This window comes from Miscanthus floridulus, chromosome 8 (assembly GCF_019320115.1).
Source record: "Miscanthus floridulus cultivar M001 chromosome 8, ASM1932011v1, whole genome shotgun sequence".
In the NCBI taxonomy this organism is placed as follows: Eukaryota; Viridiplantae; Streptophyta; class Magnoliopsida; order Poales; family Poaceae; genus Miscanthus; species Miscanthus floridulus.
In genome coordinates this window covers 97,196,623-97,214,186 of record NC_089587.1, presented here as the reverse complement: position 1 = coordinate 97,214,186, position 17,564 = coordinate 97,196,623, and the positions used below count along the sequence as shown (strand labels likewise).

The 17,564-nt window shown below is 41.6% G+C and overlaps 1 protein-coding gene across 3 annotated transcripts; it reads right to left on the bottom strand.

The window, feature by feature from the left end:
- Nucleotides 1-2,655: 2,655 nt before the first annotated feature.
- On the bottom strand, nucleotides 2,656-9,109 carry LOC136473021 (protein MULTIPOLAR SPINDLE 1-like). 3 transcript variants are annotated; one of them, XR_010762465.1, is made up of 11 exons: nucleotides 8,870-9,109; nucleotides 8,730-8,787; nucleotides 8,486-8,635; nucleotides 8,340-8,399; nucleotides 8,038-8,120; nucleotides 7,905-7,962; nucleotides 7,600-7,728; nucleotides 6,575-6,764; nucleotides 5,874-5,944; nucleotides 5,241-5,476; nucleotides 2,656-2,840 (listed from the first exon to the last, which is right to left on the bottom strand). XR_010762465.1 is itself a non-coding variant. In XM_066470719.1 (10 exons), the coding sequence occupies exons 1-10, from the start codon at nucleotides 9,074-9,076 to the stop codon at nucleotides 5,292-5,294; spliced, it is 1,191 nt and encodes a 396-aa protein (XP_066326816.1). In that variant the 5' UTR covers nucleotides 9,077-9,109; the 3' UTR covers nucleotides 4,929-5,291. The 3 variants fall into 3 exon arrangements, 2 of the variants coding, with proteins under 2 accessions (XP_066326816.1, XP_066326817.1); XM_066470719.1 differs by lacking the exon at nucleotides 2,656-2,840 and having other exon boundaries at nucleotides 4,929-5,476; XM_066470720.1 differs by lacking the exon at nucleotides 2,656-2,840 and having other exon boundaries at nucleotides 5,339-5,476; nucleotides 5,874-5,937.
- Between the last annotated feature and the right edge of the window lie 8,455 nt (nucleotides 9,110-17,564).

Genomic DNA, 17,564 nt, shown 5'->3' with positions numbered 1-17,564 from the left:
GCTAACTAAGCGCGCGCTATGCATGCGTATGTATGTATGTACGTACGCGCGCGGTACGCGTGTTGAAGCTGTGGGTTTTATGAGAGGATCGCATTATTTATTACAACTCGCCAAGAACATCATGCTTTGATATGATTTATGCATTGCCTTAATTAGTATGTTCTGCAGCTCGTTTATTTGTTGAATTGATTATCCTGATTTTATATATAAATTAGTACTAGCACTAGTACATCAGTAACATTTATTGGTTCTTGATGAATCGCATCGATCAAATCTAAGGTACGTCTGTGTCTGCTGCATATCGATCGAATTGGCATGCATGGGTACAGGGTACTGTGTTCGTGTGCAGTGCTAATTACATGAGCTAGCACACGCAAGAAATTGAAGGCAAGCAAAAGAACAAAAGATCACTACTAGCCATATATTTTATATATGCTAGGATTATATTTGTTCCTCGCAAATAATATGATGCATATATATACTTATGTTGCTCGGTTAATATATATTGTCCTTGTAGTTGATCATGTGCATTTTTTCTTTCTTTTGAAGTTTAACATGAACAATGAATCCAAAACTAACTAATAAGAATCAAACAATTAAACTCATATACAGTAGTATATATATGAAGTCATGTAGGGAGTATTTGGTCCCAGCCGAACTGCGGCACGCACATGTGTGGCGGCGCCACAGCCGTGGTGGAAAAATGAACTGCAAAATAAAAGCTATGTGGTTACCTATCTTAGCAGTGTGGCAGCCTTGGATGTGGCTTGGCGTATGATGGCTGAGAACCGAACACTCCCGTAAACCGTGATTCAGTACATGTGAATCTGGATCATTTCAGCTGCTTGGCCTAGGTACCAGCCCTATTCTTTCAGCTATATATATAGCTGGCAAGCTAGACAAAAAGTTTGATTTGCATGCCGTGACAAGACGATGGCAAGTAATTATCACAACGACAAGTAAAGCTGGATTGGTCTCTTAATAAATGTTATAAGCAACAGAGTTATTTCTTCCCCGTCCTAAAATATAAGGACTTCCAGTTGTCCTCATTAGTCAAGCTGTTTTAAATTTGTCAAATGTATAAAAAAAGAACAACAACATTTATGGTATATATCAAATTAGCATAACTAGTAGATATAGTTTGAAATGTACTTTCATAATTCACCTTTTTGATATGTTATTAGATGGTAATATTTTTCTAATAAATTTAGTCAAAACTTAGAATCATATATATATGACATAGAATACATTTAGATAAATTATATTTCAGGAGAGCACTAGCTCTCACGTGACGAATGGTACTTGTACTAGTGTGTTACAATGTCATTTTTGAGAAGCGAGACATCGCACGCATGAAGCCAAATGCAGTAGAGCAGCTATGACTATGTATACTAGCAGGCGAAAAGATGCTCACACAACATAAAAGAGGCAGAGTACATGGCAAGGTGTCCTACGAAAATGTGCCACTTCTTTTCATCAGTGGCTCTGTTGGGCTGGCTGAATTTTAGCTGAAACTAACTGAAAACACTGTTCTGGCTGAATTATTGGGAGAGAAAAACATTATTCTGGCTAAAAAAAAAAGCCAAACAAGCTGCATATCAGGTAAGCCAAACGGCCAGTATCCTATATTTAATGTATTTAATGTATATATAAGAATCAAAATGGAAACATCTTGCTTCTGCATGTGATCCTTGGCAGGCACTACTACCGTCAGGGCTTTTCAAAGTGATGTATGCAACCACACGAGTGATACCCTGATGGACGTACGTACGCACACTTGTGCATAGCTGTAGCCGGCTATATATGACAGTTTGTTACTGCTACCTGCTCCCTCCATATTGTGCACTTAGATATATACTATATCTAGATATATAGTAAAAATAGTGTATCTAAAAATTACCAAAACCCTTTATAATTTGGTACGAGGGAGTAATTTAACACTTCCTCCATAAAAGATGCAACTATAGGATTTATGCAAATCGAACTAACTTAACTTTGATCAAGTTTATAATGAATAATATTAATGTCTTCAGCTAGGTTTACTACGGAAATATATCTCAGTAATTAGTTTATTGATACCCATTTTGTATCATAAATGTCGGATACTTTTATATAAATTTTGTCAAACTTTAAATCGTCTGACTTTTGGAAAGTAGGATTTGCATTGTTTGTGGACGAGGACGGGGTATGAGTATCTGTCACATGCCATTAATTGTTTAGTACTCCTTTCTTCCTAAAATAAGTGTTCTCGCACCTTGAGAAGTCAACCAATCAAAAGTTTGACTAGATTTATAAAAACTATTATTAATATTTATATCTCTAAATAGGTTTAGTATAAAATATATGATGTGACTAATCTAATGATAGGTGATCACATCAGGTTTGCCTCTAGTTGTTGCTTGCAATATTTGTGATGCGTGGAGGAGATATATGGCCATTTTCTCCCCTAGCTACTAATCTCGCTTACATCACTCTCATCTTGCCTCCATCTTCTTGCTCAACGATAAAAATCCTATCATGCATGAGAGCATGAGGCTGTATAGTGCATTTAGTTTTTCAAACGACCAAGCAGGCCGAGAGCCTTCTTGTTATTGCATTGACTGAAGGAGACTGGTGACTAGCTATACATAACAAGACACAATGATGCAAGAAATTTAATAAAGGTCAATGCATGCATGTCCTACTAACCAAAGCAACTGCTTTAGGCAAAAGTCCAGCCATTTCCTTGTCGCCGCTGCGCATAGCTAGCTCTCCATCAAGAGCTCAGCGTACCCAGCATGTTACCCAGCATGTCATCTAGCTTGACGTGTGCAAGCAAGTACAGCACGGCAGCCAAACACCTGCACGATTGCACACACCACAACTAAACATCAGAAAAAAGGTTTTTGACTTTCTGTGGCCCTCCTCTCTAACCCTTACTGTAGGCGTGAGTGTGACTCGCACCGGTACAGAAGGTTATGCATAATATCCTATATTTGCTACCTGCATGCTTGCAACTTCTATATATACGCCCTGTTCGTTTGGACTTGTTTAGCTTATAAGCCATGGCTGAAAGTACTGTTGACTGGTTTGATGTGAGAGAACAATAATATTTGTTAGCTGATAAGCTATGATTTATAAGTTAAATACGACCAAACGAACAGGCTGTAAGAGCCTCAGATATGGGGGTGGTTAGGCTTGTCACAATCGACCAGCTTATCATCACATCATATTCTAGATGGCCTCCACCAAACTTCAGGCTGAAAATACAGAAGGTACATGATTTATTTGTAGATTACAATTTGTCAGTGTACAAATATATAGTATACGATAAATTTAATGTCCTATGACATATAAAGGACATATCCAGTGTAGAGAGCTCTCGCTCTGTGCGGGGTCTTTGGAGAAGGGTGTCAGTGGCAAGCCTTACCCTCGCCTGTGCAATGCGAGGAGAACCGCGACTCGAACCCGGGACCTTCCGGTCACAGACGGTAAGACTCTACCGCTTGCACCATGCCTATATTAATCTTTAATGGGATAGTACTCTAGGGTTAAAAGAGAAACCACTTCTACTCAAGCAAGTTCATCAAAGGTAATCTGATAAAGACATATGGCAGTATCAAATCTTTGAATAGATTTTTCACTTCCCTGATCAACCAGTTAGCTGAGCTCAATAGCGAGTTAAACCTTCAAGCTCTGAAGTAGTGCGCACTGTGCACCAATTCGGTTCCTTCAGGTTTAAAGGTAAGAAAACTACATCATAGCAAACTGGATGTAGATCTTTCACCGTTCAGGAAGAAGGCTGAAGGCCAGATTCAGGCGGCTACGAAATGCACGTGACTCGTGAATCGGAAAGGACACAGCACGATGCTTCATGGGATTGGTCTACATGAAAAGGACCTTGCATTGATCTGGCATAAGGGCTTGTCAATGGACGAAGAGGACGGTTGAGCTTAGCCAAGATAAAGTCACCGAAGAGCCTGAGATAATTGATTACCAGTACCTTGCTTCGTGATAGCTGTTGTTGTTATACAGGTGGAGACAGGGAGATATGATAGTTGCTGACTAAAAGGTGATGTAACTACTCAAGCACCGATTTGGTAGAGCCGAGCTGGGCAGTGGGCACGGGGTTATCAACCTTGTCCTAGGGTGAAGAGTGCAAGCACATTCTTTCCCAAAAGGAGAGTGAAAGCACACTGGCATTCTTGGGTATATGGCATTTCATTTCCAAAATTATGTTCTTTGAACGTGATCAAAGTCTTCCTCATATTCCACTATGTTGTCTTTAGCATGTTGTTAAAGCAAGAGCAATGGGGCTAACAACTTTAGAGAATTTCCAAACCTCGCTAGACCCCTTCAAACTAATGAACTAAGATGCCTTCCACTTTCACTAACAAACAGATTTAGGCTCTGATATGGAAAAATTTTGGCGGTATTCTGAACGGAAGATTACCAGTTCAAAATGTGCATGCATATACCTATGAACAAACTGCAAGCTGCGATACCTCCTCAACATTAATCAGATATGTCAAGCAAGTATGGATCCCAGTCCCAGATTTGCTCTATTCTCCCAGTTACACGTGTGAGCCAAATAGCCAATCATTTTACATCCCTAGTTAATCATCATATAGTTGGCCACAAGGAGCACCCTGATAAAACCACAAGTGTGAAGGGGGAAAATTACTTGTTGACTAAAAGGCACCCAGACATGCCTATTGTAAATTTCTTTCGGTCTCGCAAGTTATAGAAATGTTGAAAACAACATGCACGCCAAAGGCAACAGACAACAGCACCCTCTGCACATCATGCAAAAATAGCTTGGCTGTAAGGTGATCATGTGTTCTAATCTGAGAAAAACACTCTCCCATTTTAAAGCAGATACAAAATGTGCATGTGTACCTATCAACATGAATGGCGTGTATTTGGGTAAAAACTAAAAAAGTTGTTTTTTAAACTTTATACTATCATATTTGCAGAGTACACAATGCATTTTGTTTTGAACTAGCAGTAGAGAGTAAAGGCAAAGTGCAGAAATCGTTCGATGCACCTAAATTTACAGAGTAGACAAAGCATATCTATAGCAACTCACAGGGTATGGAGTTATGTCAGCGAAATGAAACTAATCAACTATGAATAGTGACATGAAACAATGTCAGGCCACACAAGTAGATCCACTACCAGATTCCAAAGTTTGTCTTATAAACAGAAATGTAAATACGCATAATCTAAGTGGAGCAATGATATCGTGGTTTTGAATCGACCTGAGCATTTAGTGGGCCGGGTCGGGCTTGGAAAGTCAAATGCAGGCACTATCAGCACAACAGTTTGGAGAAGACTTCTAGGTCCAGCTTCCCCTTATGTGCAGCAGGAGCCACCTCCCTTGCCAACCTTCCGACCACACGCTCAATGTACACGACATAAAGCCCATTCATGTTTTCCAGGATTCGCAAATCATTGCGTGCCTTGAGAACAGATCTGGTACATTCTTCAAAAAGTCCTGAACAATAGTTTTATTTAAGTTAATTAAGCTCTTCTAGTGACCCACAATGATGGATCAGTATTTGAACTGGCATCAGGTGTGTGTATCTTTAAGTAGTTTCCCATTGAGATTTGTGATTAACAATATAATATTCAGTCAATGTACTTTCTACATTATGTCTGTAAATCAAAATACAGCAATTAATTATGTAGTGCGATATAATACAGAAATGGAAGGTATTAAACAGCAGTTATAAGAACCAGAAGAATTTAGCAAAGTAAAAACAATGGATACGATCTCTTTTCCCCAATTCAAGTGAGTCAATGTTTTCCGCTGTCATGTTGAGTGACAATGCAATTCATATAGCACAATAGCAAATAGAAAATACGACTGTTGGGGGCACGAATGCACTAACTTTTGTCAATATGCTCGCAGCATAGCCAAACTTTCATGTAATCAGATATGAGGAACTCGAGTAACTGAATCCTGCAACATGGGACAAAATGAGCATGCATAACCTATAATGATACAGTTAGAGTCCAACTTTAACACACAAAAAAAATCTTTATGGATATAGCAAGAATACAATCCATATAAACAGATACTAAATAGGCATCGATAGAACTTGCTTCAGATATGGCGTATTAGAGAGCATAAAAAACTGTCCTAGTTTTGATGACCCTCATAGATAAAACTAGCTGAATCAAAACTACAATCTTTCAGAATTATGCCAACTCGGAATATCATAGCATAGCATGTTTTGAATAAAAATTAATGGATAAAGCCAACATAAAAGGGAAACAAGATGTTTTGTATCTCAACAGAACCTGCAACACAGTAGCCATAATATAAAACCAGTGACCATACAAATATATAAGGAGAACCAGGCTACTGACAGTCTGAAACTTCCTCTATATATGAACTATTGTGCATTGAAAAAATATACAATGGGCAAACTACTGAACTAATGAATATTTTTCCATCCATAATTCAGTACTAAAGAAGTCAAATGTTTATTCTCAACTCTCAAGAACACAATGGACACTCATGATTGACTTAAGGAGTAAAGATTCTTCGAATGAAATTTAAATCAGAAAGAAATGAAGATCAGCTTACATGATGAATATATTGTCATGCATATCAGAGAAAGCATCATCAAACGGATCAACCAAGAGCAATCTTTCAGATACATTTGAGATCTTTTGAGAAACTGCAAGGATTACCCGCTGACCAATGAATTCATCATTTCCCAACTTACGGAATAAGTGCTGCACAGAGAACTGGGCATCTGAGCAGCCAGTTGATCCTGCAAAATATTGAACAAGATGGAAGGAACATAAATCAATAGGCATGTTATAATAGGAAGCAAACAGACATGTCTGTTGATTGTCGAATTCAGAGCTTAATGCTCCTCGTTTATTTAATGTTCAGTTCTCAGTAACGAAACGATAAAAAGTAACTCAGGAAAACAAGAAAATAAGGGTATAATAATGGAAAAAACACTTTCTACATATACAACATAAAAGTAATGAGTCTCCAATTAATTTATCATACTTGGTACCACTATCATGAGGATTAAAAATCAAACGGTACCTAAGGTGTAGTTGACATTATTATGGGGATAGTATGTAAAGTACAGCTACATACTCATAGTTATCTCATGCAGATGAAACTTGGAAGCTGCATGCATTATTGCATTCTGATTCATTGGAAATGGAATGTTAAGGAAGACATACTTATTTTGCATTTCAGTATCTACTGGAAAATACTGTCCATGAGACCATGACTTCACAAGTTTAACTTAACACTCAGCTTAAGAGAGATGTGGACACAGAAAAAAAAATATTTTAAAAAAATGGATCCTTGAAGCATCAGGACCCTTGTGCTCCACTGCAGAACAAAGGGACTAGGCTTATGTTCACAAAAAAATATGAAACAATGAACATGAATCAACAAAGAATAACTTAGGAGCCCAAACTACAATCAACTTAATCAAAGGGTAAGTCCACTACCCAACAAACATATGGAGAAGCAGTGATGCTACAAAATAAAATCGTAGCTTCTGTGCCACTGCACCATGTCATTACTTTAAATGTGTTTGTCTGGGAAAACAAATACAAAATAAATATACCAAGTGTCACCTGAATCTGAAGTACCAGGATTTTCAGGAACGGTGCACATCCTTTTCATCAAACGAGTCACTAAACCATCGATTATCTCCCCAACTAGCTCCTTTTCCCTTTCCGATGAAAGAATGTTCTTCAGTGTAGCTGAACAGGGAACATGATTACCGAATGATTAATGATTACCCATGGTCGTTTCAACCAAGCGTAGATTGCATATGCAACATCATTTGAACATTCATACTTTTCATCTCATTGAATTCTGTTTTTGTCAAAGATTAATGTTCAGAGCACAAACACATAACAGATCAATTATAACTTACCCAAAATGAAATCTACTGCTTGGTGAGAAAATGTAGCAAATGAGGGGCCAGCTTCTCTCTGCACAAATGAATCTTACCTTTAGAAAAACGAAACAAAAAATACCTTAGTTGTGAACAAATGATAGAATTTTACTTTGGCAAAAATGCCGTCTGATAGCTCCACCAGGAAATCAATCGACATGCTGAGCTGCTGCATCTCATCCTCACTGTTGAAATCTGGAGAAGCGAAACAATTGAAACTATAGCTGAAGAAATTATAACATTTCCTCTTCCAAGAGTAACCCTAGATAATCAGAAATGAGTGTCACAGGGCAAAATTTTCTACTGCAGGAGAAATGAAGTCCAAGGCAAGGGCAAGGTTGTTGTTTACAGACTTTTCAAATTTTCGATGTTTTGACATTAAAATAATGACAGTAGATTCAAGGCAGAACCAACCAATCAAACTACAACTTGGAAGAGGCCGATCCACTCGCCTTCGTTTCTCCTTCCACCGCACTGTCACACATCACAGAAGTGTAAATTCCATTAGCAGCCCACACAAATTTCAAAATACTACACATCGAAGCAAACCGAAGCCATACCCAGTCTGAGAAACCTCCTCCTCAGCACCTCGTCAACCCAGTGCTCCCCACCACCGCCACCCTGCTGCGGTGGAAGGTCCCCGCACCCGTCGAAGAAGTGGCACCGGCACGACGCGACCGGGGGCTCCATCTCCTCCCCGCGCGCCCCATCTGCTCCCATAACAAACTCAATTGACACGATGCCGGTAATGGGATTCGGCCAGCCGAACAGTAGCGGCGGATAGATTGGCATGGGCGTACGTACCTTGGAGGAGCTTGAGCTCCTCGCGGAGGCGGAGGATTTCGCGCTTCCGGTCCTTGGCCTGGGCGGGAGAAGGAGATCGAATGTCAGAGGCGGGGGGTAGGGTTTGAGTCCGAGGGGTGCTGCTGCTAGGGGAATAGCACCTTGCGCTTCCAGTGGACGAGAGGCGGGGGCGATGTGCCTGCGGCGGCGGCAGTGGCGGTGGCTTTGCCGGGGAGGCGGTTGTAGTGGATGAGAGCCATTGCGAGCGCGGCCTTTAGCGACGGCGAGTCTATTCGCGACGAGGAGGTGCCCGCAGCCGCTGACGCCGTCGGCGTTGGCGGGCGGGAGTTGGGAGGATGAGGAGCCATGGCGATTGGCGATCGCGGCGGCGCGGGCACGCGAGAGGGAGAGTGAGGCCCACGGAAGAAGATGCAGACCGTGGTCACCAAATTTAAAGCCGTCTATTTTAGGACCGCGACTACTAATCGGAGTAACATGATCGTTGTAGAGAAATTTAGCTGTTTTATTTAAAATTACACAATACACTAGGACGTCCGGCCCTACGACGAGGGAGATTTAACACCTCATCTACTTTTTAAAACGTATAAATAAAACATTTGTAACGTATCTTTGAAACGACCGAAATACTTTTAACGTACGTCTGAAATACTTGTAAAAACAACTGAAAAGCGCTTGAAAAAGCCATTACAAAATATATGTAACATCTAGATAAAATGCATGCAACATATGTGTGAAATACATGCAACATCCAGATAACACACACTTACAAACGTACATATGAAAAAACAGATAAAACATTTAGAACAGACGTCTGCAACATACGTGCGTAGCCACTGCAACATATCAACATCTCGATCTAGTTTTGCAACATCCATATAAAACACTTGCAACATATCTCTAAAACATCTAAAACACTTGAAACATAAACTTGCAACATTTTTTTCAAGCGCAACATCTACTTGCTGCTTGGACGAATAGAGGCTCGTCAACGTGGAGCTCGACGTCGGTTCAGAGCTCGATGCCGCAGAGTCGCGTGGGGGTTGCTAGTGGGCGGGCGGCTGGCGCAGCCCCGAAGAGCTGCTACGCCCTCCTGGCAAACAGGACGGGCGGGCGTGGTCCCCGCGGTGTGCTGGAGAAGGGGAGGCGGCGGGCATGCGACCTTGGGAGCCTGCTGTTGATGCTGCTTCTCCTCCGACGACGGCGGGGAAGGAGGAGGGATGGCGAGAGCGGGAGGCGGCGGCGGCGGTGTGGAGTCGAGGTGGATGAAGGAGAGGAGAGGAGTAGAGAGGAGAGCGAGTCCAAGGAGAGCACGAGCAGTAGCACCGGAATGGGGAATTAGCATCTTGTTTTTTAGATGGAGGAGCCATGAGGGGAGCATCGGGGGAGCCGGTATATTGGGCGGAAGGGATGCGGATCGCACGGACGGGAGTGGGGAATCCACGGCCGTCCGTCCAGACGCCCTGAGGAGAGCATTATCGAATATATATAAGGTGTAGGATCTCTGGTTGGTCTATAAGGGGGTTGAAAGTGCATCTAGCCCTTTAGTGGGTTTTGTATGATTGAATAACAACATGATTAAAGGTCTAACCTGTTTGCTAAGTGTGGACAGGTAATAGGTTATCTCACAGGTACTTAATGAAAGCCAAAATGATGTGTTGTTGTATAAACAATCTAGTTCAAGCACAAGACAACAATGCAAATGAAATTCATATAAATGCTTATTTATTGTGGGATTTTCATGTACTATGTAAAAGCAAGCTTGTAAGAATTAATTAATGAGACATGAGGGATTGCATATGGAATGGTCTCATATTTGAAGCTTGCTAAATTGAAATGAAAAATATAACAATACAAATGAATGGATGATTCAAAATAAGATGTGACTTGATGGCTTGAGATGGTGAAGATAGCAATGAAAGGCTTCGAGGTACTAAGCAAGGGTGAAGGGCAAGCGACGGCTTGGCGGCCGAAGAACCTAGCTAGGGTGAAGATGGAAGTACTTGCATTTAATTGAGGTACTAATCAAGCTATGATGGTCATGTCTATGTTGAGGATCAAATTACTATTGGTGTGTTTGATGGAAGTGACGATACATTTGGGATTATTCAAATTTGATGAATAGAATCAAGTCACGTGCTCAAGATGGGTATGCTCAAGTGAAAAGATCAATATCAACATGTTGGCACCCTCACTTGATGAAGAGTGGAATACACAGCTTCAGTTGAAAGAGATCAACTCAAAAGGTTTAAATTCATTATACTTTTAAATTTGAGTTAATAGGAATGCCGTACTATTAAGAGGGATGCATCATGTTGATAGATAATGTTTAATAAGTGCTCAAGCCAACTCATGTGAGTTTTTAGAGTGTTTGAGAGACAAAAAAGCTAACTGATTTTTGCTGGTCTGGCAATACCAGACATGTCCGGTATTTGCCTAGCAATGACAATATTGTTGATCTTGGGTTAGTTCGTCGGGAATTTTGGCAATGGTCGGGAGTTCCGACATCTCGTGCTTAACTAACTTGGAGAGTTCACTTGGTGGTCATACTGGACGTGTCCGGTATGGACGGCCAGAAGCCAACGGCTATTTTTCAAAAGCCTTGAGGGTCGGGAGTTTCGACGGTCTAAAGTTTCAGCATGAGTCGAGAGTTCCGACACCTCACATACTTTAACTCAGTTACCATAGTTTTCAAATGTGTTGAGGGTTGGGAGTTTCGATGTAAGTCGGGAGTTCCGACGGTCGGAAGTTCTAGCATTCATCGGGAGTTCTGACGCCTCACAATGTTACATAACTCAGTTACCGTTGGCGCAGTGTAAGTCATACCAGACGTGTCCGGTATGTATGTCGGACGTGTCCGGTATGGCAACGGCTATATAACGGCTAGTTTTTCCAAGGGGGCTATAAAATACCCCCAAGCCTCCACCTTTGGAGGCTGCTGATTCTGCTGATACACATACACTCTTAGTGAGTGTGTGATCCAAATAGCAAAATCCATTTGTGGGTTAAGAGAGAATTTAAAAAAGAGAGCAAGCCACCACTTGAGCACTTGTGCATATTGTCTATTTCGTGATTCACATTTGTTACTCTTGGACTCTTCGATCCTAGACGGTTAGGCGTCGTCGGAGAGCACCCGAGAGATTGTGGTGTGCCTCAGAAAGTTTGTAATGGTCGATCTGCCGTCTCGGAATCAAATAGTGGAAGGAGGAAAAAGAGTTGGAAAAGACTCCGGCTAGAGTGACCTTCGTGGTATCCTCTAGGGCTAACCTTCGCTGGGTTGCCCGTAGCCCTCTCAACAGAGAGTAAGACTCGAACGAGTCCGAACTTCGGTAAAACAAATATCATGTCTCAATTCGCATTTCATTCGATATTTGTGTTGCTCTTGCTCTTGTGCAGGTTATCTGTGTATATTGTCATATCTATTAGGTACTTATAATTTGATTTGAAGTTAGAAATCGAAAGAAGCAAGTTTAGGGTTGTTCCACTGAAACCGTGTATACCGGACACGTTCGGTATTGATCACTATGACAGGCTGTTCTGCTGAACACGTGCATACCGGACACGTCAGGTATACCTACCGGACATGTCCGTTATTTCCTGCCTGTGCTGAATATATTCATTCTCTATTCTAACTTTGTGTTGCAGGGTTGTAGCTTCTAGATATATTTTTTATACCTTGTATACTCTGTGGCTAACTTGTGAGGGGTGGTACAACTCTTTATTTGGAGTTTCTATTTTGGAAACTCCCTTTACTAATCGTTTCCGCATTTAAAGGTGTTAATTTTTAGAAACGCCTATTCACCCCCTCTAGGCGGCATCCTAGGTCCTTTTAGGGGTGAATATGCCTGTTAAAACAAAAACTCAAACTTTTATCAAATTCACCCTGCGGTACAACCGCTCTAGAGGGTGGCACCGTCGGGCCAGAACAGCGACACTACCGCACCTACAGACAACTTCGAGTCACAATTCAAAATCCATGAATAAAAACTTAGATCGAAGAAATTTCCTAGTTTACTGTAGGTATGATAATCACAGATCAAGAGCTAAAAGTAGTAGGAACACCACACACAAGTAGATCGACTAGAAACCCTAGAAATCACCTCAACCACAATATGTCATGCAAGTAATATAAATCATGCACAAGTGACATAATGATTTATCCCATGGTTTGGCTCACCACCAAGGCTTGCCTACCTCCATGTTGTTGAGGTTAGCCACTAAGGCTTAGGGCTTTCCAACCCTTTCTCGTTCTCAAGTCAAGAGACTTAACTCTTGAGATGAGGGATGAGTTTATTAGCTTCAAAAGATGGTTACAAACCTCCCGAGGCCGCCACATAAGTTGACAAGCTCCACGGATGATGCTATAGCTGGCTAGGAGCAAAGCTCCAAGAGTAACAAACACAACCACCAGTCAAAACGTGAACCATGTGCTCTTTAGAGTTGGGGAATCAATGGAGCTGCTCTCTAATCGAGTTTTGGACCCTTTCTCCTCAAGGATTGATGGGGAAACCAATAGATTTGCTTGGGGCCTTGAGGTCAACAATGGAGGGAGAGAGAGAGAGCTCCTACTCTATTTTGGACATGCTGAAGTGAGGAAGAAGAGGTAGAGTACCGTTGGGAAGAAATGAAAAGGGTATAAATACCCCCTAGCCCCCAATGATCACTTCTATTGCGGCAGTGCCATGGCTCAAATGTGGTGGTGCCTCTCTTCAAGTGTGGCAGTGCCGCACCATGTATGATAGCAAGGGCAAGAGTGAAGTATAGACTATCTTGGTTGTGAATCTAAGTATGCATATGTTTGTTTGAACACTTGGTAGCACATATTAGCTTAAGCATTATGTCCCCCTTTATAGTACGACTTTTCCTATACTCAAATTCAAAATATAAAAGAATTTAAACCTCCGTTGAGTTTGAAGCCATCTACATTTGTAATTGGGGGCTCCCCCATTTCGTGTAGCATCTTTGAACATGAATTTCCTGCTTGTCATCTCGATAAATCTCATTAGTTATCTAATTGCATGGTCATTATCACTAAAACTAATAATTAGGGCTTGATTGCACTTTCAATCTCCCCCTTTTTAGTGATTGATGACAACCCAATTAGAGCTTACAAAATATATAAAATAAATACTGAGATTTTCGAGCCTTGGGTGTAGAGCCTCCCCCTAAGTATGTGAATATAGAATTGAATTCTTAAATTGGCATAAGAAGCCAAGATTCATATTTTAGTGAAAGTGATGGGGCTGCCCCTACATCAATGCTCCTGTGGGGTGCTGCATACTGTGTCTGGTATGTAAAACGTGATGCAAATGATAGTTTATGCACAACATGGTTTATTGTTGCAGCTGGGTGCGGCACTGCCACACTTGCTGTAATAGCACAGATCAGATCAAACACCATACATCATGTGATACATATAAAGATATATATTCTAGCATAATTGTATCTTAAGCGACAGCATAGATTAATATATGTCCATATCCCACACATATAAAAAGTGGTTAAGTAGCATTATTACATAAATAGAGTTTCTAATGGACTCTCAAACTCTCACCTAACGAAGACTACTCTAAACGAATATGAACATGACTCTAGCTACAGCAACCTCCTCTCTATGGCATCAAAAAAGTTGTTGACCCCTCTAATTTTCTCCCCCTTTGGCATAAAGCACCAAAAAGAGAAAAAAAGAAGAAAGACCAACACTCACTCCTCATCCTCTTAGATGGTGTCCCAATCAACATCATCCCCACCAGCAGCTCCACTAGCACCTACAACATCCTCCTCTCCACCATCATCATTGTCGTCATCGGAGGAGGAGGAAGAAGAAGACACCATCACCCTCCCTTGACGATGAGTGGTCAAAGTGTGGCGCTCACGCATAGTGCTCCTCCTCATGGAGTGCAAGGTGGACCTCAAACTCATGTGAGGATCAAGCTCTAGCTACTCCTGCTCCTCCTCATCCTCATCCTCTGAATCTGTCTCAGAAAGACTAGGGAGGTCATCAAACCTCGGCGGTGACTAAACTAGAGAAAGAGGTGGTAGCCCTACACGCTCTCTAGCCTTTTGGTTGGCTTCACGGTTCTCCAACTGGTCCTAATATGCAGTCCTCGCTGCATAAGTGCATGTGGTGAAGATGTCCTTGATCCACTTCCAAAATTCTCCATCTTCTTTTCCTTGCGAGGCCTAGAGCGAGACGACTCAGGCATGTCCACAATTGATGGAGAGTATCTCACTACCCTGCTAGCACCTACCCCATGGGTCTTCTCAATTTTGTAGATGGTGTGAAGACCATCTTTCTCAAATCTGTAGCCAGAGACCCTCTCAATCATAAACATGAGATAGGGGGCATATGGTATCCCCTTTCTCCTATCCTCCAAGGCGTTCCTCAGCTCACACCACATGAAGTGAGGGACATTAAACTTGTCACCTCCAAGAGCAAATCTAGCAAGCACATTCCTCACATATCCATTAAGATCAGAAGCTACTCCATCATTGGGATTGATAGTGTGCCTGATTAAATTGTTTAGAATGTAATAATAGCTCTTCAGGCCACTGACCTTCCCATCTGCACTTCTCCTATCAATCCACATATATGCAATGTCACCGATCTCAGCTCTAGCCTCATCATGAATGTAAGTGAAGCCCCGCTCCTCCTCTCCAAAACCAAGGATCCGGCTGAAAGTCATAAAATCTACTCTATAATGTTGTCCCTCAGTCATCCAGTGTTCTCATTAGTGTAGATACTATAGAAGAAAGTGGCATGGAACTAGGCTAGCACTTCCTCATTCTAATTATATCTGAAGCTCATAATATCAGTGAGGCCAAACAACTCACAAGCCTTGATCACCTTATTGAATTCTGGTTCATTCTTTGCCTTCATCTCCTCCCAATCAACATACTTCATCTTGACAACTTTGGATTTCTTGGAGTTGAAGTTCATAGATGCATAGAAGTTGGAATGAAATTCATTCCAAAACCTATAGTCTATCTCCAAATCCTTTGGTTGCTCATAGGGATTGTTCTCACGTGCTTCCTCCACCATCTTCAACTTTCCCACATAATTGAGCATGGAATGACTACATCCTCAGAATACTCTCTGATGTAGCTCCTATCAAACTCCCCAAGATGAGGTGGAGTATCTGGGAAAGCACCTAGAGGAATGGTGCGGCCAGCCCTCTCCACGTTCTCCTCATCCTAGATCATCTGATCTCTCTTCCCCTACCACTAGCAACATCTTTGCCTGCTACACTGCTGCTACCCCATGTGGTCCTGCCATGACCACGATGAAGCATCTGCTTATCCCAAGGCTCAGTCACCTTCCTCTTCCCCCTCCGGTCATCATCACCTCCAGAGGACATCTATGTAAACAAATATAGGTCTAAATAAAAACTATACATAGGGGTATAGAAGTACACTTGTAAAACACTATGGATAGATGAGATGATTCAAATCTTGAGTTAGGAAAGCACTCTGAACTAATCAGGTCAGAGGGTGCGGCACTGCTGAACCTAGTGCTTCACCTCTCCCATGATTTAATTCTTCTCAACTATTCAGACTATTTCTCAAATATTCTCCAAAACCACTAGACAATCTCATAATGAATAGACCTAAATAAATACATGGAGTTGTCTACAATATAGGTAAAGTGGCTACATATTTAAGATAGAAACAAATCTGGTGCACAAATCCAACCAAAATAGAAAGTCATCGATGGAACAACATCTGCATTTACAAGTTCAATCTATTGAGTGCGGCACTGCCACACACAACATGCAGCACTACCGTGGGTACAGATGATGCTCAACCAACGAATTGTTGTTTTGATTTAATTCATCCATCAAACTAGTTTCTACCCTAATATGCAGTCACTAGAAACCATCTTCCAACAAATATAGAACTCCATGGCATAGATTGGGATTAGGTTAGGGTTTCACCTTGATTCACATGGATTGAAGAGGAAAGGAAAAGAATGTCACCATCCATGAGCTAGAGCTGCTGCTGTTGTCAGTGAGGAAGAGTAGCAGTAGGTCGCGGCACAGCCGGAGCGGTGGCGCGGCAGCAAGGAGATGGTAGCGGCTGGCTGTGCATGTGTGGAGGAGAAAAGAGGTGGCGGCGGCAACTATTGAGGAAAGAGGTGAGGGGTTACCCTAGGGGGCTAGGTAAATAAGAGATAAGATGTGGGCCCCCACGATAACAGCTGATATGGGCCAAATTTCTAGTTGAAATTCAAAGTGCGGCAGTGCTGCTCGCCACACGCAGCACTACCGCAGTGCGACACTACCGCAGGGCAGGCGCGGCACAACCAGACTCCCTAGTATAGCAAATTTAGCTACTAACTAAATACCTCTATATATATAGGATATGAACACATATCTCAAGCACACTATGATCAGCAACAAATAATCAATACAAACAATGATCATAATGCACTTGTTTCTTATGATAAAACATTTTAAGCACAATATTTATACTTTTGCAATTCATTTCTCCTATCCATGCTAGTTTATCAATCAAGGTGTGCTATAGTTTCAAACCACGTTATGAGAATCAAGAATATTTAGCTCACTACGCAAAGCACAAATCCTTGACTCATAGTGAAGATATCGGCTAGTTACTTTTCAGTGCTCACATGGTGAATTTCGATATCTCCTTTGGCTTCATGGTCTCTCAAGAAATGATGTCGGATGTCTATGCGCTTAGTTCTTGAGTGGCTTATGGGATTGTTGGCTAACTTTATGGCACTTTCGTTGTCACACAAGAGTGGGATTTTTGTGAAGTGACATCCAAAATCTTGAAGGGTTTGTCTTATCCAAAGTAGTTGAGCACAACATGCACCGG

Excerpts from the sequence above, each read along its gene's own strand:
- LOC136473021 (XM_066470719.1), bottom strand. The coding sequence starts at position 9,076 with ATGGCTCCTCATCCTCCCAACTCCCGCCCGCCAACGCCGACGGCGTCA. Across the intron at positions 7,729-7,904 it reads AGCAGTAGATTTCATTTTGG|CTACACTGAAGAACATTCTT; the intron begins GTAAGTTATAAT and ends TTCCCTGTTCAG. Across the intron at positions 6,765-7,599 it reads TCCTGGTACTTCAGATTCAG|GATCAACTGGCTGCTCAGAT; the intron begins GTGACACTTGGT and ends AATATTTTGCAG.